Source organism: Lissotriton helveticus, chromosome 9 (assembly GCF_964261635.1).
Source record: "Lissotriton helveticus chromosome 9, aLisHel1.1, whole genome shotgun sequence".
Classification (NCBI taxonomy): Eukaryota; Metazoa; Chordata; class Amphibia; order Caudata; family Salamandridae; genus Lissotriton; species Lissotriton helveticus.
The window spans coordinates 287367638-287393631 of NC_136070.1; the positions used below are offsets into that span (position 1 = coordinate 287367638).

The window sequence follows — 25994 nt, forward strand, 5'->3', positions numbered from 1 at the left end:
CCTCAGATGGAGCAAGCGTCATAGTCAAGGACTTGATGCGAGGAACAGGGGAGGTGATGCCGCATTGTCGATCCTGTGGATGCAGGTGATGCGTCACTTCCAAGTCACGCAGTCGAGAAAGGCTTCGCCTTAGAACCCCTTTACTATGCATCATCATGGAGCCATGCAGTCTGTCATCTTTAAACCATGCAGTCCGTTGAAGCAATGGGTGCAGGCGGCTGTTGCGCCAAAGTCGAAGGGCAATGTGTCAGTTCCAATCGGCGCAAAGTAATTGATGTGTCCATTTTTATGGATAGCACAAACCACCATTTAAGGGCACAGGACTGGATTGGAAACACTTGCCAGGGCTGGACTCCCTGATGGCAGAGTCCTAGTGTTGTTGAAGAGCCGAAGGAAGTCTTTGATGGTCCTGAGACTTCAGAACAGGGGCAAGGCAGCAAGCCCTTGGAGTCACTCTGGGTTTAAGTGAGATGGGTCCAGTCCTTGTCCTCAACAAGGAAGAGATCAGCAGGCAGCAGGGCAGTTCAGCACAACAGAAAGCAGTTCTTTCAGAGTAGCTGTCAGGCAAAGTGGCAATCCTTGTAGCACAGCAGTTTTGGCAGAGTTATTCACAAGTCCAAGTCCAGTAGTGTACTGTTTTGGCAGAGTCAGAGCCCCAGTACTTATACCCAAATGCGTCTTTGAACTGGGGGTGACTTCAAAGCAGGCCCTCAAAGTGCACAGGTGCCCTTTCATCCCAGCCCTGTCTGCCAGGCTATCTGTGGGGGGTAATCAGTCCTTTGTGTGGGACACAAGACTTTGATATTCAGGTTTAAGTGTCATCTCTCTCCCTCTCTTTCTGCCCAGGAAGAGCTATCAGAGTGTAGTTGAATGCAGATGAGTTCTTTGTCACACCCACCCTTCCTGAGTTTGTGGCTGTCTAGAGGGAATGCACAAAGTATAGCTGTCACCCATCTCAGCCGTGTATTTGAGACAGGCTGCAAGGTGCACAGAGCAGTAAAAACAAAGAAATGTCCACTTTCTAAAAAGTGGCATTTCTAAAATGGTAATGCTAAATTCAACTTTACCAGTAAAGAGGATTGATCATTACCCTTCCAAACATATGAAACATGATACAGCTCCGCCTTTCTAATCAGGAATTACATCTTAAAAGGGTATTAAGGAATTCCTAATGCTAACCTATGAGAGAAGTAGGCCTCACAGTAGGGAAAACACGAATTTGGGTGTTTGTCACTACCAGGACATACAAAACGTAAATGTACTTGTCCTACCATTTACTTGCACAGCACCCTGCTATATGGATTACCTAGGGCCTACCTTAGGTGTGACATATGTAATAAAAGGACATTTTAAGGCTTGGCAAAGGGTGTTAAATGCCAAGTAAAAGTGGCTGTAAACTGCACACACAGGCCTTGCAGTGGCAGGCCTGAGACAGGTTTGAAAGGCTACTTGTGTGGGTGGCACAACCATTGCTGCAGGCCAACTAGTAGCATTTAATTTATATGGCAAGGTTATATGGTATACCACTTGGCAAGGGACTTACAAGTAACCTAAATATGCCAAACAGGGGTAAACCAATTATACCATATTTAGGAGAGAGAGCACATTCACTTTAGCACTGGTTAGCAGTGGTAAAGTACTCAAAGTCCTAAAGCCAACAAAAAGGAGATCAGCAGAAAAGGAGGAGGAAACCACAAAGTTTGGGGTAAACTTTCAGAGTGGGCCATTTTCCAAGATAGTGTATTTTTGTAAAATTGTATTGACAGTTCATCAAATGCATAATACAATCTGCCAGGGAAAGACTAACCTTAGGAGCCCAGGTTGAAAAATATTCATCATCAAACCCACCGGCTAACAGCGCTCGCCACAGATCCCAGCACCAGTATGCTGAGAGTCACCTAGCTCCTTCTAGGGACACAGGTTCAGATTCCTGAGGAAATCCCTTAAACAGGTCATATGTGCTATCCCACTTCCACCCAAAGAGTCTGTCAAAATGAGCAAAAAGAGATGGCTTTAAAACAAAGCAGAATGGACAACAAAGGAACCACGTTTGAGCCCCATTCATGCTGCACAGCTAATTCGTGGCTGTGCAGCTTGAATGGGGCACAAACGTGGTTCTTTCGTGTTCATTCTACATTGCAGCGCAATTGGGCGGAGCGCGGAGCAAGCGAGCACGCCTACAGAATGATGAAGTTATGGAGTACATTAAATACGAGTACAGTCAAATTGGAGTATATCGTGTGCATCTCACCACCATTAATTTACATTTAAAACAAAGCAGGGCATTTTAGCACTACCCAGAAAATTTGGAATTCATTGGGTCTTCCTCAGAAAGATCTTGGTACACAGTTATTTATCTGAACAAATCCTTGAACTACATCAGAGCCACTTGGGTGAACCCATGGTTTTTATCCATTTGAAATACAGAAGTTAGCCAATAGTCACAAGTAGGGTTCTCTTCACTTCATTATTCCCTCCTAAGATATGTAGGGCAGCTCGTCTAGATTTTGACTGTTGCTTGGCAAATGAAAGAAACAATGGTTGAATTATAGAAAGAACCCTTCCAATGGATATATATCATTATGGGAATAAATTATCAAACAAATTAGTACCATTGTCAATCACATGGGAAACATCATTTACAATGTGACGTGAACCACATCTTTACCATTCAGTTGCCTTTACCACGCATATCTTTACCATGAAAAAGTAAGTATTGTGCAGGTAAGTCCTAAAGCCGTTAGATATACATATGTCTGTGTGTGTCAGAGGTGTTTCTAGGGTTTAGGATGGGCGTGGGTTTTTGGGAGGCAAGAGAATTTTGAGGGTTTAGTTTGGGTTTCCGGGTGGTAAGGGAATTCTAAATTTTAGGGTGGGTTTGGGATTGTCAAAAGAAAAATATATATGCATACAAATATTGAATATGTGTGTATAAATATATATATATATATATATATATATATATATATATATATATATATATATATATATATATATATATATATAGCATTAAACTTACCTGGCAATACTTACATTTTGGTTGTAAAAGCATGTGTGGTAAAGACGCGGCCGAGGTAATGACCGCATTGTAAAAGCATGCATTTGAAGTGCATGCGTGGTTCCATCGTACAACTGAATCACATTCCAGGCTCACTTCACTTTCCTCAAATGCATTCTCACTATATCTACAGAGAAGAGTCTTGTTTAAAAAAGGGAATCGTTAAAACTCTGAACCACTATGCCTAACAATCTAGAGATAATTTGGCTTATGGTACATATTTACTTGCCCCTACTTAAGATAGTGCTGTCCACAGTGCGAAACACAAGGTTTTGCGATAGCAATACTTGATGGCCGAACAACTATTTGATTGTGCAGTGTTTTCTGTGTTCCATGACTGCCAATTCAGTGTTTTGTGATGTTTGCATTACACATCTTTTTATTTGAGCTGGCGTTAGCCAAGACCTTTTGATTTTACTTGAATTATATGTACAATATTCTTCCTTAAAGGGGCTTTGAGCCAGCTCTCTTCAACCAGAGGTCTGTTGTTGTGTCATTCACCTTTTGCTTCCACCCCCTACTTTACAGGGTAATGGGTCAGCCTACTTCAGCCTTTCGTTAACGAGTGACTGCATTTTGCTCTTTCACAATGAGCAGATGCTAACAGAAAATAGTTTCCGTCAGTGCCAGTGTTTTTGTTGTTACTTTATTATTACTTTAATGTATTTGTGTTTAGAGCCTGAAGTTATAGCAGGGAGAGTTTTACCAGTCATTTTTATGTCAGCACAAGACACATTCCAGTACATCAGTTCCTGTCTCCTGCTAATACTAATGCTGTTATAATTTCGTTATGGAGTAGCTTTTATTTGACTGACTGCTGCTATTTCAGAGAAGATTGTGTCCATTTAAAACTGTTCTTTATTAAGTTATAAAGTTATCCACTTTTTAGTATGCACATAACTACCCTCCTTTATGTCATGCTGCTATTTTAATTGACAACTTAGTTATACTTGTAAAACAATTGAGTCTATTCATCTATCTATCTATCTATCTATCTATCTATCTATCTATCTATCTATCTATCTATCTATCTATCTATCTATCTATCTATCTATCTATCTATCTATCTAGGCAACCCTCTCTATACAACCTTCTCTATGTATGCAGAATTCAATTCTCTTTATCTAGCCATCTATGCAACCCTTTCTATCTATGAAACTGTCTATCTATCAATGCATTACAATTGACCTGTCAATGCAACCCTCTTATTCCATCTGTCATTGCAAGGCTCTCTATTTATCTAGTTTTTAAACCCTCTCTGTTTCTGACGAAGGAGTACAAAAATAATACGAAAAATCATTATCAAATGCATTAAGCTGGCAGTCACCGCCGCCCCCCCCCCCCCAGACATTTTTAAGCATGGTGTCAGCCAACACCTTTTGATTCTAATAAAATGATTCGCATAACCGTTACTTATAGGGTTTTTTCAGCCAGTCTTCATCGATTAATCTGTTGGTGTGTTACTAACATTCACTTCCACCCACTCAAGCATGTGAAATGGGACAATTGGTCAGCCTACTTCAGTCATTGGCTGACTTCACTCTGTATTATTGCATGCTGCCCTTTCACAAGGAGAACATCCATACGCAAGGTAGTTCCCTTCAATGCCATGAATTTCTCTATTAAAATGTGCTTTTTTGAGATAAAAACATATTTTCGCTTATAGAAATACTTTTTTATTTTTAGGTTGACGGGGCCCGGCAGCTTCCTCAACAACAAAGGTTTGCAAAAACCATGACGGAACAAAACAAGAATTACCAAAGCCAAAAGGCTGGAAGCCAAAGCCAGACCTATAGGCTTTTCTAATGCTTGCCATAAGAGAAAAAAAGATATGCTTTAAGTTAGGTTATATGAGGTAATATAAAATGTAGTTTAGGCTAGTGTTATAGATTTCAAGACCTATTCACATCAAACAAGTAAATGTAGGGGTGGAGATTTACATGTCTGTTTGAATTGGCTTTAGATGTTTTTCCTTACTATTAAAAACCTTACTTCATAGCATGTCTACATCGCCGTGCGTGACAGCCCCCCCCCCTTTCAGGCGTAGTTCTGGGAATGTCCCTCTGTATGTAGTTCTCCATAGTCTGGAATTCTTCACAGGGAGAATGAAGCGTTCTATGCATATAAACCTTTCTGCTCTCTGCTGGAAAACATTTTACCCCGTGGACAAGACGCTTCCCGTTTATCCTCTGCAAGTGTAGAAGGGATCCGTTCCTCCCTCCCATTCTGGAATGGGAGTCCCCCCATCCCTTGGCTGGAGTAAATCTCCAAACAGTTCTATGACAAGAACAGCTCCGAACAAAGGGGGTCATTAAGATGACAGACATACTGGAGTCCGTCCGCTATCCTGGTGTAAACCGGGACCATCCGCCATGCATGCAGCAATCCTGCACACCCGATCAGGATGCGACCACCACCATGGCGGACGGCTCCTGCATTTTAACATTGCGGCGGGAGCTGCAGCACCCGCCGAGATGTTAAAATGCCATATTGTGCATTTCACAGCACTATGTTGCAGGCATCACATGGTGCCTGCCACGTAGTGCTGTGAAATGTAGGGAGGTACCATCGGTACCCACCAGGGTACCCTCAGTGCCCCTCACCTCCCCCAACACAAGGGGGGCCCACAACGGGTCCCCGTCATAAATCTCACCAGCCTTTACATGGCGGCATCGACCTCCATAGGAAATCTAGGCTGTAGCCAGCATCATGATTTGGTGGACGGTGCCTGCTAGGCACCGCCAACATTTCTGGCTATATGGACCGTCTGCCAGGCAATCTGTAACATTGCTTTTGGCGGACCCGTAGCGGATGGTCTTTGCATCCGCCACGGTCCAAGAGCGTTTCCCTCCGCCATCATAATGTGTCGGGGAAAATCGCGGTACGATTGCGGAAGGACCGCCACCGCATGGCTGGCAGTGACGGGCCTTCCGCAATCGGCCCCAAAGTTTGGAAATGTCCACAAATGTACATTTTTGGGGTGCACTCAACTTTGGAATGTTCACATCCCAGCACTTGAATGGAATTTACTACACTTTCGCAGAGAAATTCACCGAAGTCCATGCATCCAGGCCTAACATGAATGCTGTTGTTAAGTCCTGGCTGGCGTGGATGTAAATTTCCTGCCGTAACTTACGTTTATGACAAAAAATACTTTTGTGAATACTATTCACAAAAGTATTTTTTGTCATAAACGTAAGAGAAAATATACATAATATTGGTGCCTATTCATTGAATAGGCACCAATATTATGTATCTTTGCTCTTTTCTGTCTGTCTACGGACAGCACTCTGAGGATATACTAATAGAATAAAGTGTTCTGTATGAAAAGGTGTAAGACCACATAACGTTATATTAAAATAAAATGTATATATATTAAAAAAGAGAAAAAAATAATAATTGATGACGCACCCAGGATTGACACTCGGGAAGAGAACATACAAAGGTAATAAAATATAGAACCGAGTAAGTACGGCTTCACTAGTTTTCAGTTGCCAATCAGAATATAATCCTTAACCTAAGTAGTTCGCTCACCAACTAGCTGTATCCTGTAGATAAAGATCAATTCCAGTGAACAACCGTGGAAAACCACGAAGTCCAATCTTCACTCAGAAGTCGTTTGTGAGACAGTGTTAAATAAATTCTGTTTGCAATTTAATAAAACAATTAACTGCTTTATTTACACCCACCGGAGAGGCTTGTGGCAACAGCAAAGTGGTGGCTTCAACTGGCATCAGCTTGAACCAATACATTCTTGCTGATGTCATGTAACATTCCTAACAGGGACTGCTAGATTTAAAGGTAAAGATACAACACACTTCTTAAGTGCTGTGTAACCACTGTCTGGAGAAAACCTTAATTAGATTCTCTAGTCCCAAATTTAAAAATTAAATGCGAATTCTATGGCCTGCTGTCAAAAATATGTTACAAATGTTACTGATTTTCCACAAATATTGTTTGCTCTACACTTTGCAAAGTCAAGAAAATACCAACTTCTAAACGCTCTGGCAGACATCAAGACCGAACAAAACATAAGTAACTCGAAATAGATTAGTCAATATATAACAGCAGCTGTGTTCTAAAAGAGAATAAAAACGATCTCAATACCAGATTTTTTCTATCCAATAAAACTAACGCTGATATCCACAAAAAAGTAACTCTCATAATAGAGCGATTTCTACACAGTTGAAAACCTTTGCACAATTTCCAACAATCAAGTTTCATAAGCCTTATGAAATTATGAAAAATATCTTGAAGCTCTTATGCAAATGTAGTGCCTATATAGCGCACAAATCACCCCCAGAGGGGTCTCAAGGCGCTGTACACGTACCGCTGTGGAACCCTTCCTCGCCTTTCCCTGTGAAGTGCCCACTCCTGGGCACCCCCAAGGTGAAGCCAGGCATCCTAGCGCTGTTGGGGCCATTGTGGAGATTAAGCAAGCTATTGCCCAGAGTTGCAGAGTGGGACCCATGATTAGAATAGGCACTGAGGCGAGAATTATCAGGTCCTGGGAAATTGAGCCCAAGATCCGCCGAGGCAGGAATTGAACCCTGGTCCCGGGCCAGACCTCTACATCAGGGTCTGCCTCTCTAACCATTGAGCCACACTTCTCCACTTTTCTCATTACTTAATTTTAGATTAACGTTTAACATTGGATGGTAAAACGCTACGCCTGAACCTGGAAACCACTGCTTTTCTGCTCATAGTTTGAAAATGCGACTCAAACAAATCATTGGCTCCATCAATCCTTCTTTGTGCCTTCCATATTAATTTATCTAGACCTAATGCAAAACAAGAAATGCATATATTTCTTTATAAATGAAAACTATTCATCTTAATTACTTCACTTTCCAAATTAGCTAACTTTTCTTACAATATGTTTTTGCTTGTTACTTGATTTGACTTCCATCCAGTAGGTTCTTTCATCGGTTAATAATCGCTTGCCTTGTTTGGCTTAGTTTTACATTCACACAGTTTGGACTCCTCATTACTTTTCTAACTTAGATTCTTGTCCCAAATGTCAGCATTTCAATAAACACATGCTTTGATCTGGGGTTATTTATTAATCTTCCTTACAGAAATTACATAATGGATATTTTATCATGAAGTTCAAGCATGTGAGATATTATCCTACTTTGCTACTCCTTATTTGAAGTGCAGTGCCTGAAAGGAAACGACTTATTTGAAATATTTTGAGGTATTCATACAAATATGTTATTTTTTTAATAAATAAAATCATTTATTAATGCATATGACCCGTGCACATGCTATTTTGCGGAAATTTGTTATTTGGTCCTCTTGATTATTGAGCAGTTCCAGGTGGGGCACTAGTTCAGTAGCTCTGTCATGTGTTGAGCACTGCAGCATTGACCTCCAACACTATCATATGCACTTTACATTGTTGCCAACTATAGTGTGTGATCAATATACTTATTGCTGCATGAGAATCTCCATCGCCAATAGCAATGAACCTAGTTCCATATTTCAGAAGCTGCAAATAATTGGGCTGTCTGGTCATTCCTGAATTTACATCACTGATGATGTACCTCACGCAGGAAAGCACCTTGAAGTTTATAGGATCTCACTAAAAGTTGAATCCACCGAATCACTACAATATCCATATGGGTTATTTCTTTGCCTGTTTAGCAGATACTCTTCCTTTCCTCAAGGTGGTGAAAGCTACTTCTTAAAAACCAAGGCCACCCTTCCTCCTTTGTCATGGATAAGTTGAGTATATCCTTTGGTACTCTTGGAGTGAACTATTAATTTCCTAATACAATTTAAATTTAGCAGTGTACCACCCTAATGCAAACATACACTCAGACTTGGAAAACCCCAGCGGAGAAACAGAATTCTACCATCCTCTCTTCTTTCCTTATGAACAATAATAATAAGTCTTCAGTGCGTTCCACGCCCTTTACGCCAATAAACCACATTTCAACAAATGATAGTCCATTCTACAAGAATGTGAAGCACCTCTTCCCTTCTATTGTTTATAATTAAGGCAAAGTTTGGGAACAGTCCAGCCCGAACTGCCAGGCCAAGTCCTCCCTGGACTGGAAACAAGCATCCTAGGACTGGTTTCGGGCTTTCAGCCCGCATCAGTCAGGATAGCTTGACTCCAGTGGCATGGAGAGCACAGGACTGACGTCTGAGCATACCCGTCCCACTCGGGGTGACAAATGCAAAAAAAAACAATTGATGGACAGAATGCAGAACAATGTCATACATTCACCCCAGTACAGAGATCTGGGCCTAAATCCATCGTTTTTTTGCTCACCATGCCATTCAAGTTTGGACCCAGCCATATGCAAATCAGTATTGACCCTGCGCCCAATGGGAACAGTCCAGCCCGAACTGCCAGGCCAGGTCCTCCCTGGACTGGAAACAAGCATCCTATGAACGGTTTCAGGCTTTCAGCCCTCAACAGCCAGGATAGCTTGAGTCCAGTGGCATGGAGAGCACGGGACTCAAGTCTGAGCATTCCCGTCCCACTTGGGGTGACGAATGCAAAAATAACAATTGATGGACAGAATGCAGAACAATGTCATACATTCACCCCAGTACAGAGATCTGGGACTAAATCCATCGTTTTTTGCTCACCATGACATTCCAGTTTGGACCCAGCCATATGCAAATCAGTCTTGACCCTGCGCCCAATGGGAACAGTCCAGCCCAAATTGCCAGGGCATGTCCTCCCTGGACTGGAAACAAGCATCCTAAGACGGTTTTGGGCTTTCAGCCCTCATCAGCCAGGATAGCTTGACTCCAGTGGCATGGAGAGCACGGGACTCATGTCTGAGCATACCCGTCCCACTCGGGTGACAAATGCAAAAAGAACAATATGCCCAGATGTGAGTCTTGGGTTCACTGTACCTCTGGAATCCAACTATTCTGGCTGAAGAGGGGTGAAACCCCGAAACCGGTCCGAGGATGCTTGTTTTCGGTCCAGGGAGGACCTGACTTGGCAGTTCGGGCTGGACTGTTCCCATGAGGCACAGGGTCAAGACTGATTTGCATATGGCCAGGTCTAAACTGGGGTGGCATGGTGAGCAAAAGAATGATGGATTTAACCCAGACATCTTGACTGGGATGAATGTTTTGATTTGTTCTGCATTGCGTTCATCAATTGTGTGTCTGGTGCTAGAGGACGGCAAGAATTCCTACAGTGGATTGGGGGACAGCAGTCGGAATTCAGAGGGGTAGGCCTTATTATAGTGGCACGTCATTTTTTATTAATACAAATATGAATTGCTGCTGTTGGAAAATAATACATCTGAGTACAGGTTACATTAATTGCAGATGAACTGCAATATTTTAATTATTCCTTTGGAGAATTGCTTGTGAATTATATGGCTGTGTTCACAGTCTGGACACCAATTCCATAGTTTATGTTGTATAAACGTGCAGATCCTATGTACTCTTAGGAACTATACAACAATTGTTATGACTCCGTGGTAGCGGTGTCCTGAGGAGCAAGTGCTCTTGAACCACTGAATAAACACTATGACCCCTGGGTGGCGCTCTGGGGAATGAAAGGCTGGGTTTGGGCTGGCCTTGTCTGTGCCCTTGTTAAACACAATTTTTTACTACCAAAATGTCAGTAGTAATCCCCTCAGGACTTTGTCCAAATTCTTTTGAGGAGTGTATATTCCTCTATATGTATTCACCAGGGATTTGTACTCAAATGTTATGGCATGGCCTCACAAAACACCCTGGGTGTCATGCTTCATTACCAGCTATTCACACTCACCAGAGAATGTCCTAGCTGCAAGTTGGCTCCCTGCAGGTACCAGGGAGTGCTTTGTTGTAATAGAAGAATGTGGGATCCAGTATGTAAATGTATACAAATCTCTGGCAATCGGCCTAAGTTTATAGGGTAAAATATGTGTAAACTAATGACTTTAGGCAGGGCTCAAGTCTTAAAAGAGGAATGGGGGGACTCACCAAGATCTGCAAAATGGGTGTGGCCTCACCATGCCCCACATCACAGGAAGTGGCAAAACACAGATCTCCCCAGAAAATATGGTATACCCCAGAGTTACTTTACCATTATTATTGTTATTCCCTGAGATTTAGCTGGCATGCAAAGATCTCTGCAACAGGTGCCTTAACCCCATAAGATATTTTAAAATACAGACATTGCAACCTATTAAGCAGAACAGATTTACTGCCATGTTTCTTCTTGTTGCCATTTTCCTTGTGGCAGGGTTTACAGAAACATAAATGTATAAATTGAGGCCCAGATTTTTCATCAGGGTTGCGTCAATATTCTAGCACAAAACCAATGCAAAATCTAATTTGTTAAATATTATAATACACTCAAATGTACTCAAGATAGACCTGCTAAACATATGTGTGCCCTTCTTGTGATGCCACATTCGATAGCATGCGCCGTGATGTCCTTTCCTATAATATCACTTCCAGAACTGATGTCACTTCCTATGATATCACTACCTGGAAAAATAAAATGGTAATTCATTTAATTCATTACCATTTTATTTTTCATCACCCAATCCCGAACGGAGTGTCAGGACACGGGTAGGCTGCTGCTGAATGGCAGCAGGGAGCAGAGTGGACTTTCTTTTGCACTTGTTTAAAGTGTGCATGTCACTTTGGCCAGCGGTCTTGTGATGGCCAGCCACACATGCTTACTTTAAACTCTCTAACCCAGTTGTCTGGGATAGAGAAAGCTAAGCATCAAGTGCTCTTGTGAGTGCTGATAGAGGCCTCGTCCACCAATCCTGCTGCTGCTCTGAAGCTGCAAGAGCCGCGCCTGGATTGGTTAAGAGAGCTAGCTGGGGCTCTGGAGTTACGAGGGAAGAAGACTGGAGTGAGGACGACGCAGCATCAACCACAGTAAGTACATTTGTATTTTATTTAGTAAATTGTTTTGATTTTATGAAACCATCCACCACCCATTTATTTGCCCCTCCACTCGCCAAAGTTGGTAGACGCCACTGATTCTGGGAGAATTAGGCAAGGAACGTGGCATTTCACTGAAAGTAGCCAGCTTTACAGCAGGGTAGATGGTGTCTACCCTCTGATAATAGTGCATAGACAGTGAATACCCGCGTCTACCCTTGACTCGAGCTTTGACTTCAGGGGTATATTGACATAAACTTATTTGGATTGCAAAGTTTATTGCAAACAATACTGTCATGACACATAATTCATTTAATGTCAGTGTGTGATGCAGAATACGGAGTGCAGTTCATTATGATACATTACTTTGACATACATTGCTGATACTACAGGCAAGATGCTGTGCAATGCTGGAACTAATTTTCATGGTAGTCTTGGCACCGTGCCATGGATTCAGTAACCTGGCACCAACCTACTTATGTGGATGCCAGCATAGGCACAACAGGCTTCAACATTGTGACCTGGCACTCTATTATTTAGGTACGGTGCATGCAGGGTCCTGGAATATTTACATACATATTACAATGTGTTCACTGGACGCTGTCTATGTTCTGACACTCACTTACTTAGTTCCAACCCGGTGCAGTTGACAATGGACGTTGTGTAGTAACATTCAATTAGTTTAATGTACTGTTCACTTTTCACTACTACTTAAACTGATGTCGCAATTGTATCTGGCACAAAATCATCACACGTGATATTCAAAGGAAATTGCTTCTTAGCAGTCTTGCAAATGTGCTGTTTTTATGTTAGTTGAATTAATATTGATTTTAATATGTGACATTATAGGAGACTATAATGAGGATGTAAACGCCTGAATTCCTCTGATGCTTCTGCGTGCACTGTAAGGTGTTAGGAATTTAGGGGCATATTATCAACTGGGAGCGATAAATACCGCTAAGCGCGCTTAGCGCGACTATAGCTATCGCCTGCTATCACTGGAATTGATAGCTGAGATAGCGCGTTATTATCAACGGCTATCTCGAATGCGATAAAAATTCCCGCGAAAGAGGGGAAATGCTGGATTATCGCTGGTAATCCAGCGATAATATTTCTGCAATAGGGAATAGCTTGGTAATAAACCATGGTGGATTTAGCCGGACAATCCACCTCCCATAGGGTAATGCTGCTAAATCAGATATTTTCCTGATGTTAGATTCCTGCGTAAATGGGGATTTAGCACAAATTCTATTCTCGCTAGGTGGGTATGGGGCATAGTTGGTAATAGCACGAAGCTGCGTTATCGATGTTTCCTCATGCTGTGCATGTGAGGCACACTTACCATGCATCTCATTAGCAATGAGATGCAAGGCATTAGTGCTACAAGAGAACACATGCTGAAGCCTGTTAGCGTGCCCTTGTTGATACTGCGATAGAATTATTGCCGCTTTTCGGACGAAGTCGGCCGCTAAAACGACAACAATTCTCCTGATAATATGCCCCCAAGTATAATCAGGGTTTCCTCTCTGTATTAAAAATATATCGAAGCAGTATCCGAACCGAAAATACTACTCTTCCAAACTGTAACAGTGCCCAAAAATCCGCTATTGTTAAAAAAAAGCTACAAAAAAAACCTGCTAAGCAACTTTCCAATTACTTTAAGGTGTGTATGTTTAAAATATTTTAGTACAGAAACGTGCTAGTCAAGTGGACTTTGAGGTGCTTAGTTAACATGGGAAAAAGTGACATTCTGGCAGCGCAAGTGGTTGGTAAATGAGCCCCTGAGTCCAGAGTAATAAATGTGCAGTTCAAGAACGTCAATGGTCAGTGGATCATGGGTGTTTGTGTGCATGTGAGTGTGTGTTTGGGTACGTGAGTACTCTTGTGAGTGCCCCATTTTCATTTCCAATCATAATACAAATTAATTACATAAGTGTTTCCAGAAAGTCCATGACAACGTCTGCTGCATACATTGAGCACCGACAAGAAAGTCCTGCTTGTGAAATATTCCCCATAAATCAAATTTACATTTTGTTTTCAAGATTTCTTTGGAAGGCACCCCTTTATTCAGTCCTGCCCGCCCCGCAGTGTACCTATCCAAGTCTTTATCTATGGGTATATTATTACAGCAAATATGCACATTAGAATCTTCTTACCTTGTTTTTGCAGTAGTCACAAAGGTCATTTGCACCAATAAAAATGGTAATCACCTTCCAGTCTTTAGTAAAGGCTACACCCTGTGGGTCGAGAGAAGACTTTGTTATTCAACTGAAGTATTTAACGGTCCATTTACTGAAATGTCTTAAAATCATGACATTCTTGTGATTTGACCATTTTAGTGTCACAATAGTTTGACAGCACAGTTAAAAACATATATTCAAAATAGGCTACACATAGTGATCCTCAAATATCCGTTGGGGGTACCAGGACCCAGCATATCATAAAATGTAGACGGGATGGAGAAAGACACAAAGCGCCACTCGTGATCTCTGGTCGCACTGGATCGAGTCAGGGTCACAATTTCAGGCCACCCATGATGAACCAGGTTCATCCTAGTGTAGAGTTTCTCTTCTCACACAGTCCAGCTCCACGTGAGGAGCCTGAGCCCAAGTTTCATTGTTGGTGTGAAAGGCAGGTTGCTGTCAGAGCTTCACATTGGTGGGAGACTCAGATTCAGTTCTAGCTGGTTGAAGGGTGGGGGAGATCACTCTGACACCAGTAAAGGGTGCAGGACCTCAGTTGTCACCTCTTTGGGGTCAGAACTCACTCCAGTAGAGGGCAGCAGCAGGGCTCAGGCAGGTCAACAGGTGTTGTCCAACTGGGCGGTTGCAGGAGAGGCCTCTGGAAGCCTGTAGGGTCCCTGTAGCTCAAAAAGGAAGTCAGCCAAGTGACCCGTGGAGTCACTTCTCGTTTTCTGGGTTCAAGATAAGCAGGTCCAGCCTACCTTTTTCAGAGAGCAGGGCAGTCCTTCTACTGAATATTCAACAGGTCCAATAGTGTTCTGAGAGTGCAACTGTTATACTAAGTGGGGGTCACTCTCTTTGTCTAACCCTAAACTTCTTCTGGTCAGTTCTTCCCCTCCCCCTGGATTTGGCTCCATACCATTGACAGAGCTTGCAGCTTCAGGAGTCCTGGAAGGGAATGGGCACAGCCCTCAGGCTACCGTTTGAAGCTCGGGAAGGGCTGAGTACCACCCCAAACCATCCTGCTCAGAGGAACTCCCTTCCCCAAATGCAAGGCCCTTTTGTCCCCTGTTTTGAAGCAATACACATCACACCAGAGGGGAGCCATTAACAGCCATGTGACCCTGATCGCTGGCAGAAAGGCACATTTGGTAAATCCAAAAATTACCAACTGGCCATTAGTGGCATTTTCAGAATAGTAACTTAAATGCCAACTTTAATAATAAAGTGGATTTTAAATTACAATCCAAATGAGTGGAAAATGAGTAGAAGAAGTATTTCTCTATCTGTAAGCCTTGCTACAGTGAAAAACAACTTCAGGTGCTTTTCACTGTCGGGACATGAAAAACTTAAATACACATCTCCTACTTTTTAAATACCATGCCCCCTGCACTTTGAGACTTTAGGGGACTTATAAGTATTTTAAAGGAAGGGTATTCCTGGTGTTTAGACATGGGGGTCTCTAGTTGGCAGTGGTAGGTACCTTTGCCCAAGTAGGGACCCTTTTTCCTAGTCAGGGTAAGGGGATACACTTCTAAAATAACCCCTACTCACCCCCTTGGTAGCTTGGCACGAGCAGATAGGCTTATCTCAGAGGCAGTGCGTAAAGCATTTGTGAACACATACAATAATACAATGAAAAGACAACAAATGGACATCACACCAGTTTAGAAAAATAAGTCATATTTATCTAAACCAAAACGACAAAAATGCACAATACAGTACAAAAAATATGATTCCTAAAAGGTAGAAACAGATCTGTTCCCAGCAAATGGTGGATGCAACACTTTTACACAAAGTACCTTGGATGCGTCATAAATGCAAGCAAAAAGGGTCTCAGGGAAGGTGATGCGTTGGTTCCCTACACTCAGGAAAGGTGATGCGTTGGTTCCTTGCTCAGGGGGAGGTGATGCTTTGGTTCCTTACTGCTGCGCAGGGGAGATGATGCGTCGGTTCCTTACCAGAGTGGAGATGATACATTGGTTTCTTACTGCGTGGGAAGATTTATGCATTGGTTTCTTACTGCATCCCCCAACGATGCGACAGACTTGGCGCTTCGATGTGATGCGTGACAATCTGGTACGATGCGAAGCTTGAAGACCCGGGAAGCGCTGGGATGAATTCAGCCGTGACCCCTCGATGCATCGGTTCTTCTCTAACAGGGCCTGCGTCAGAATCTGTGCGATGATCTCAGACATTAGAGATTGGTGCACAGGATTCGTCGCATTGCAGACACATCGGGTGTGAGCAGGCGCTGCGGCAAAAAAATATTCGCCCACCTCTGCGATGTGTCAGAAACAGGCAATGCGTCAATTTTCACAGTTCTTGCAGTTTCCATTCCCAAAACAACCTCCAGAGATCCAGAACACTTGCAGGCACCTCTCAGCAGGTCAGAACTCCCAGCAAAGAAGTTCAGGGGGCACTAGGGTTGAAGTCTTTGTGTCCCTGACACTTCAGAACAGGAGGTAAGCTCTATTTCAAGGCCTTGGAGATCTTCCTCAAGTAGGGGACACAGCACACAGCAAAGTCCTTCTTCTTTCCTTGGCAGAAACAGCCACTGCAGGACAACCTCAGAAAGCACACAGCAAAGGGGCAGTACTTCTCCTCAGTTTCTCCAGCTCTTCTGGCAACGGTTCCTTTTCATTCCCAGAATGATCTTTGAAGTATTTTCTTTCCCTGAGACTTCCAACAGGAGGCAAGCTCTACTTCAAGCACTTGGAAAAAACTCTAACAGCAGGATGATGAAAGCACAGTCCAGTTCCTTCCCTGCCCAAGACAGAAGCAACCACTGCAGGCCAACCCCAACAGCACACAGCACAGGGGCAGTACTCCTCTTCCAGCTCTCTCGGTTCTTCTTCCTGTCAGGTTCCTTAGTTCAGCAGTAATCTAAAGTTTAGAGTTCTGGGCCCACTTTGTATAGCACAACTTCCTTTGTTCTCTGGTGGCAGAGAAGCTCTTTGCCCAGCCAAAACAAGTTATGTCCTCTCTGGTGAAGCTGCCTGGCAGGTGGTGGAGATAGCATTGTCCGAGGTAGAGAGGGCCTATTCAGGTGCAAGGTAAATCTCCTCCCACCACTCTAAATTCAGACCGGGCCTATTCAGGTGCTAGGGAGAACTCCTCCCCCTACTCTGAATGCAGCCCAGGTCTATTCAGCCCAGCCCTGACTCATTCAGGAAAGACAGGACACACATCAATCCCCTTCCCCCTGTGGCTGTCTGGGAGAATGCAAATCCCCAGCCCCGTTACTCCAACATCAGACAGTCAGTACACAAACCATGAGAGGTACCCAGGTTGGCTAAGCAAGAAAATACCCACTTTCTAAAAGTGGTATTTTCAAACACACAATATATCTTTACTAAAAGATGCATTTTTTCTGAGTACAGGCATACTAAACTCCATCTTTCTATCTTGTCCCAATGCAAAGTTATATTTATAGATGTTATAAATAAGCTCCCATTCCATCCTATGGGACAGATAGTCTTTCAATAGTGAAAAATGAAATTGGCAGTATTACACCATCAGGACATGCCACACACATCAGTCAACATGGCAGTACCGATCTGCGCACAGACACTGCATTGGCAGGTCTGAGTTACATATATAGGCTGCTCATGTGGGTGGCACAATCAGTGCTGCAGGCCCACTAACAGCATTTGATTTACAGGCCCAGGGCACACAAAGTGCACTGTACTAGGGACTTACCAGTAAATCAAATATGCCAATTATGGAATCGGCAATCCATCAAAACAATTTACACGGAGAACATATGCACTTTAGCACTGATCAGCAGTGGTATAGTGCCCAGAGTCATAAAATTAACAAAACAGGAGGCCAAAAAGCAAACGGTCTTGGGATAAACCTGCTGGACAAGCGAGGTTTAACACCTGGCAAAATGTTTATTTTGGCAGGTCAAAATTGCAGTTTAAAACTTCACTACAGGCTTCAGTGGCAGGCCTGAGACATGTTTTGCAGTGCTACTTTAATGGGTGGCACAATGAGTGCTGCAACCCACTTACAGCTTTTCATTTGCAGACTCTGGGAACATGTAGTGCCATTTACTAGAGATTTATAATTACCTTAAATGCGGCAATTGGGTGTATACTAATTTTACAATCTTTGGAAGGGACTTCATAACTGGTTAGCAGGAGTAAAGTGGGCAGAGTCCTAAAAGCCAACAAAACACGCTCAGCAAAGGAAGGCAAAAATCAGGGGTGACTCTACATAAAGGGCCATATCCAACTAGAATCACAAAACGTGCTCTTAGAATTTCAAAACAAGATTTCAGTTCAACATGCATAGCGTGCACCTCTGTACAACGTTTTCAGAGGCCAGTAATTTAATAAGCCTATACACATACTGCACTTTTCATTTTGAGCACTTCAGGGCTCCGTCCTTCAGTGTGGGGTTATATAATCTTTTCCACTCCTTTGACTTTTTTGGTGTTACAGAATATCTTGTACACCACTCAGTTAGGGAAAAAAGTATTCCTTCATGTTTCACCATCAATTTGGCTGAGTACCAAAAGAAACCTCAAACCCTTGTGTCAACACTTCTTTATTACAAGTAGCTCTTGTTTTCATACTTGCATGTCGCGGCTATGTTCCAGATAAATATGGATCTTATTCCAATGTAGGGCCAGACCTCCTTCCCTAGGACCACCCTGGTCAAGCTATCTTGTTGTTCAGAGAACACCGGTTTAGCCAATCGTGTACCTTCCCCATCTAATGCACCCACTGGATTCCTGGGGAGCAATCGTTGTTTAGAACACAGATATAAACATAGAGGCATCTGTCACTATAATCTGCTGTACCACTAGATGACTATCACGTTCATCAAGGGTTAATTAGGTCCCCTTGATTCCGTCCTCTGAAACCCATGACACTTTATCCAGTGTCACCAATCTTCCTCCGTCCATGAGAACAAGGTGACAGAGCATTCATCGAAACGCTTGAACCATTGAAGCTCAGACTCAAGCTCTTGCACCCTTACCTCTTTTCTATAATGCTCTGGTGTAATGGGCCCACCTCCTTAAATTGATGTGCAGTTGTAGCCCTCCATCCTTTCATCTACCTCTGAGGATACCCTAGTTTCAATTATCAGGGTCGATTTTTGAATGTCAGTTAGCATGGTTATCATTCATGATTCAGCCCATGCCAACTAGGTTCTCAGTTTCAGCAGCTGTAGGATGCTTTCGTGGGCCTCTTGGGACATGGAGGATGCTTCAGAAAAGCTGACATAATTCTTTGGGCGGTTTTTACTTAATCTCTTTTGGTACACCAGGTGCAATTGTCACTTCACAATATGCTGTGGAATACTCAACAACTTATGGTCTCGCTTGTGCATTCCCACCAATAACCCCGAAGTCGCCTGTGTCAGCACCTCTTCACAAGGAAAAGCCAGTGACCTCTGCTAAAAATTGTAGCCGCACTCTTGGGCATATTAGCAAAACCTTGTTAAAATTATGGACATTTTAGCGGCAAGAAACTGCCACTAAATTGGCGATAATGGGCTTGCTAATATGCGTTATAGAATTCCAATAGAAGCCCAGGTTAGATGTGCAGGACATCTAACCTGGGCTTCTATTGGAATTCTATAACGCATATTAGCAAGCCCATTATCGCCTGCCGCTAAAACGGCGATAATTTTAACGAGGTTCTTGCTAATATGCCCCCATGTACTCTATATTCGAATCTCTTTCATTACTCCGTGCTACGTCTGAGTGGGGAGGCATAATCTATCTTTCTGACCTTAGTTCTAGTTAGGTTCATATCCATCTTCCTGTGTGCTACATAGGCACCCACCATACTCCTGGGTCAGGACACCTTAAATGACCTGCTTCATTGATTGAAGAATCTTACAAAAATCTAACCTACAATGGACATAGCTCTTCAGTCATGGGCGATGAATCCAACAGAACTGCCGCACAGATTTTCTTTTAAGTTGTATTTAGTCACAGAATTACACATTTTCACACGTGATAACATTTCACCTAACCACCCAGGCAGCTTTAAACGTCTAATAAAAATAAAAGTACAAATCGAGCAACGGCTAATTAAACATAACTTCATAAACAAGCGAGGTGGAGACAGGGTCGAAAAATATCCAGCAGGCTGGAGCCTTTTTGTTAATTTCTTAGCAGCTCATGACCCATAAATAAAATGGCGCTGGAGGTATTTTACGAAAAGTATACATATTTGAACATGATTAGTACCAGGAACGAGTAACATTTAATGAGATTTTCGTCAGCAGCGGACAGGCTCACACAAATGCTGTTTAATAATCCAGGACAGATTAAAGAAGCTAAGGTTCACAAAACGAGATTGTACTCCTTTTCAAAAATGTACTCCAGACTTGGAAAGCCAAGCAGGTTTGTGCACACTTTCAAAATGACTTGTATACAGGAACCAGATATTCAATCACTTGTTTCCTAAGCCATTCTCACCGTATACAAACTGGAGATGAACTTCCGTCAAGATTAATAATAAATCTCTTTGCATATATGTGGGTGGATGAACAAGAGGACCCCAACAAATTATGGGATCTACGTGGGATGGAGGCTTTCCGTGTGGAAACATATTTTCCTTCTGGAGGAAATAACTGATGCAAAGGCACATTTTCGAATGTACAATACTATATTTACAATAGTGCATGCGGATATATCTTCATGCACTATAGAAATTCACATAGGTTGGCTAGTCATGCCCCTGAACACCTCCAAGCGTTGCTCTTAGAACATTTGAACATTTCTAAAATTTGCATCCATGGGACGTAGTTAACAGTAGGTGAGTCCTCATCATTTACACTGTACAAATCCTCACATAGCATCCAAACACATTAGTTGATTTCGAAATCCAAACACAACATATATTTCGCCAGGCCCACACCAGTGGAAAATATTAAATAGAGGATAGGTGGCCCATGTATATTCAAGAAAGCCATTGCAACCTAGCTCAGAGCACCGTGAATTATCAAGGGGTTCTCTGTGGGGGGCGGGGCGTGGGGTAGAGGAGGTGGGAGGCTCAATTTTATCATAAAGATCCCCGGTGACTTATAAGATCCTGTTTAGAGCAATTTATCCTATTTACCCAGTAGATAAGATACTTGACAAAAGTGTATATGTATGATGAATTGTTGAATAAAAAAAATCCAGGGTCCACATAATACCTAGAGCCCTGAACCCCAGCCATAGAATGAGCAAGGGTTATCACTCTTTAACAGGAGAGCTGATGATCACTTACAGAGCATTTGGAGGGAAAAGATACTATGAAGTGGTAAATGTGTGCAGGAGCGTTTGCATGGGGTGGGAGTGGGGGCTAGGAAATGTATGGGAGGGTATACACCTGTTACAACGCAACTTTTACTCCGCACTACCACTACAACGCGACCATTACTCCGCATACTATTACAACGCATTGCGCTGGGGGGCGCTCTAGGATAGGGAATAAGTTTAATTTTCTATCCAACACCTTCCCTAGTGTCCACGGGGACTGGAGTTGGAATAGAAAATTATACTTACCACTATCCAGCACCTCTAAGCGCTATGCGTTGTAACGGTATTCGTTGTAAAAACCGCGTTGTAATGGTACGCGGAGTAAAAGTATGCGTTGTAACGTCATACATCCGTATGGGAGGGAAGGGGAAGGTTAGTTTTGGCTGGCAGAGGATTGAATGCTCCTCGTTGCCACTGAAAAATACAGGGCGGAGCTGAGGACAAAACTTGGCTGCCATTGCCTCAGAAGCTTTGCCCAGCTTTCGGCTAGCACAATCCTGTATTCCCACACCCAGGAAAACCAAGTGTGGCAACACCAGACGAGTCATGTTTAGGTGGAGTGGAATTTGGTAATTCCACTCCACCTGAAATGTAACCAGGATATTATGATATTCAATTGAGCTGGCATAGTGCAACCAAACCTCAATGGTATGATAGAAAATCAGGCCTGAATACCTACGGCCAGTGTAAAGGTCACTCCGATGTAGGAGCAATCAAAGAATTAACCTAAAATCTTAGTAAAATGTGAAAAATATTTATTTATTTTTAAGTCATCCTGTATGGCTGCTGTACTTAATCTTTGTTTCTCTTGAGGGTGGGTCATACCCAAATGAATCTGCTATAAAAACCTGAAAATATTGCCTCATTTAACGTTACGTTTTCTTATAGCTAATTTTCACTATATTTGTAGTTTTGCAATTGATTTTGAAGCCCGTAGTCATTGGTTCATTGCACATGTCCATCCAATTCTGCATGTTATGTCCTGTGAGCATATTAACAAAGAATTTGTAAAATATCAAAATGACTTACAGGGTAAGACTTCAAGGATTGAATCAAGTGTCTGGTCTGTTCTGGAAATTCACTAAAATAAAGAAAAGGGCATGCTTAGAAGAAAGAAACATAGATGTTCAAAATCATTGCACTTGTAGTCACAACAGAGCGTTTTTGGTTATTGTATGATTTTTGGAACATCAACTGAGCCTTTCTTAACTTCATTCTTTTGTTGAGTACAATATACAATAGAGTTAAACATTCACTCATGAAAAGTCATTGAATAAAAACTGGATCTTCCTTATTGGACAATTCCGAAATAAACTTAAGGCAATTCCACTGTGACATTTTTGAGGTTGTCATATGGAACTTTATCTCGTTAGTACCCTGTCTTCATCAATAATTATTCATACAGATATGAAGGCAAAAATATAGGTGAACCTACTGTAGACAGGACCCATTTTATGTTACCTTATGTATCACCTACTCAATGAGAAGATATAAAAATGACCTCAATTCTGCCATTTGACCTGACCTTTCAAGCATCCAATCAAACTTATGAATCTGCTAAAAGCAGTTTATGTCTGTGGGTAAGGGCCCGAAATAGGGAACCACATTGGACCCCAGTATTTCTGGATGCGGCAAGTTATTTCCCATTCAGGGCTGAAAACACAAGGGGCCACATGTATCAATATATGCAATATGATTAACTAATTGCGATTTTCTGCGAATCGCACTTAGGTAACCGCAATTATAAATGTATGAAACTCAAAGAGTTTCATATAATGATTCATTGGGGGTCGCAAATCGACCTACATCATTCATTTTAATGAGGTAGGTTGCAATTTGCGACACCCTATGAATCACTAAAGTCATGGGGATGGTGGCCTGCTGGGGATCAGCAGACCACCATGTCCATGATTGCTTTTACAAAACCAATTTTTAAAAAAATGCAGCCCATTTTCCTTAAAGGAAAACGGGTTGCGTTTAGAAAAAAAAATGAAGTTACGTTTTCATATTTTAAGAGTAGGCAATGGTTCTGTGGACCGCTGCCTGCTCTTAAAAAACGTTTTTACATACATTCACAAAGGGAAAGGGGTGCCTTGGGGACCACTTGCCATTTGCGAATGGGTTACCACCTACGTGAAGTAGGTGGTAAAATGTGAATGCATTGCGACCGCATTACGGTCACAAAACATTCCTACATACCAATGCGATTCGGTATTAGGAAGGGATGCCCTAAACTCACTGCTTCCTAATAGAGAATGTCTAACCCATTTTGCGATTCGTTTAGAGGCTACCGAATTACAAAATAGGGTTTGTGACATTGGAAAAGCTTTTTTTTCCGGTCACAAACAGCCCGATTCTGTGAATCAGGCCGTTTGCGACCTTAAAAAAGGTACATACAGGTGGCCCAAGATGCCCAGTATAATATTGGCTGGAACCATTACTGTGGCCTTTTTACCGTCTCCTTTAATTACCAGGCATTTTGAAATGAGGTCCTTATTCACCAAATGGCAAAATCCCTACCTTACTCAAAGTCCATCGCGTGGGTTGCCTGTGCCCAGAGCAAGGCAAGTATCCTTCCATTTTTCATTAAAAGTTTTGCGCCCTATTAAAATGCTGTTTCTCTAAAAATGCCCCTAACAATTTTGCACCCTGGGCAACCACCTCTATGCCTCCCTCCCACGCTATGCCACTGCATCACCATGAACCTGTTCAATCTACAGTCTGGTAACCTATTCAATCTGCAGTCTGTGCACAATATAAATGTCACATTACAGGAAAGTGTGACGCTGCAAAGTGCAGCAATCCATTAAAAAAGCTACTAGGCTCTAGGAATGTGGTCCTGCAGTCTGGCTGACCGGTGTTGTAAGAAGTGGCAGATTTAATAGCTGGAGCAGAGGGGAGGTCAGATGCCTAGGAGGCGGGTGGTTAGTAAATGAGGTGGGACAGAGATGTGGGAGGGTGGTGGAAGACTGGGTGGGGCAGAGGTGTGGGGAGAGCTGGCTAGCTGCTGAGGTGGCTTCCAAGGAATTGGGAAAGGTGGAAAGTAAATGTGGTGGGGAAGGGGTGTGGTGCAGACGCATGGTGACAGGGGTAGGCTTATTTATCACTGTGTGGTTGCGGATGTCAATGCACACATTTTTCTTTACAGAGAATATATCACATTCAGCAAAAAGCAGGCATCTGGAACGAGGCAGCAGAAAGTGGCTCTACTCTCATCCAATTTCTGCAACTTCATCAACCCCTGTCAATATCCTGATCCTTGTTTCACTCACACCATTTCATGTTTCATATCTCTGACACCCCCTCCCCTGTCACCCGCCTCCCATCCATGTTACCTTCCCTATTCCTGTTATCTTCTCTGTCACCCTACCTGCATATCTCACACTCCCATTTCTGGTCACACCCCAACCCATCAGCATTCGTGTCACTATCCTTTTTCCTGTCGCACTCCATGTTCGTGCCACTCTGCCAGTCATTACCACTCTTGCGATCCCTGTCGCTCCTAGAGTTCTGTTACTTTTTAACCATTGTCACCTTCCCCACTCAATCAGACTCTCTATAAGGGTCATTCTTCCATCGCTGTCACTATTCCTATCTGTCACATCATAGCCCTGTCACCCACCAATCCAGACATCCTCTTTATCACTCTCATCTTCCTCATTTATTTATTTCTGGTATTTGTAGAGCGCGACACTCATCCCAAGGGATATCACGGCGCTAAAAAGGAAAAGGGGACTGCTGAAATTATGCGGGGGGAGTTAGTTTTTAGGGAAAAGGTGGGTTTTGAGTTTTTGCCGGAATTGAAGGAGGTTTGTAGTGTGTCTAAGATCCATAGGTAATTCATTCCATCGCTTGGCCGCCAGGTGTGAAAAGGCTCGTCCACCCGTTCTTGTTTTGTAGATGCGCTTGGGTTTTGCTAGGGCTGAGTTATTGGATCTTAGATTCCTGTTTGGAATATAAAACTCGATTTTCCCTTGCAGGATTGTCAGGCCTGTTTTGTGGAGGGCTTTGTGCGCATGACAAAGTAGTTTGAAGGTGGCTCGCTGGCGCATTGGCAGCCAGTGGAGTTGTTTCAGGCATGCTGATGCCGAATCTCGTTTGCCTTTGTTGCATACCAATTTGGCTGCCTGGTTTTGAAGGACCTGTAAGCGGGAGAACAGTTGCTCGTTCATCCCTTCGAATAGGGCATTGCCATAATCCAGGCGGCTGACCAGGAGGGCATGGGTAATTGTACGCCGACAGTCCAGTGGGATCCAGGAGAAGATTTTGGCTAGGAGTTTCAAAATTGCGAATCCTTTACCCCAGAGTATGCGTACGTGGTCTTTCATGAACAGTGCGTCGTCCATCATGATGCCAAGGTTTCTGGCATACTGTTTCGGGGTGGGGGTTGTTCCCAGTGTCGGTGGCCACCACGTATCATTCCATGATAGTTTTGCTCCTCCGAACAGTAATATTTCAGATTTTCCGGCATTAAGTTTAAGGCAGTGGTTGCGCATCCAGTCTGCCATTTCGGAGAGGCAGCTGTGTAGTTTTTTTTTGGTTGTTTCCGATCTTTCCGATCTTTCGTCCATGGTCACCATCAGCTGTGTGTCGTCGGCATATGAACATATGCCGATGC

General features: G+C 42.9%; 1 protein-coding gene across 1 annotated transcript in view; it reads right to left on the reverse strand.

The window, feature by feature from the left end:
- LOC144781259 (phospholipase B1, membrane-associated-like) overlaps nt 1–25994 on the reverse strand; it is a 211649-nt gene that overhangs the window by 62114 nt on the left and 123541 nt on the right. The window contains exons 8-9 of the mRNA XM_078660002.1: nt 22406–22457; nt 14080–14160 (exon numbers count right to left, since the gene is read on the reverse strand). Of these exons, the coding sequence (XP_078516128.1) occupies nt 14080–14160; nt 22406–22457 (133 nt within the window). The remainder of the gene's footprint in view (nt 1–14079; nt 14161–22405; nt 22458–25994) is intronic.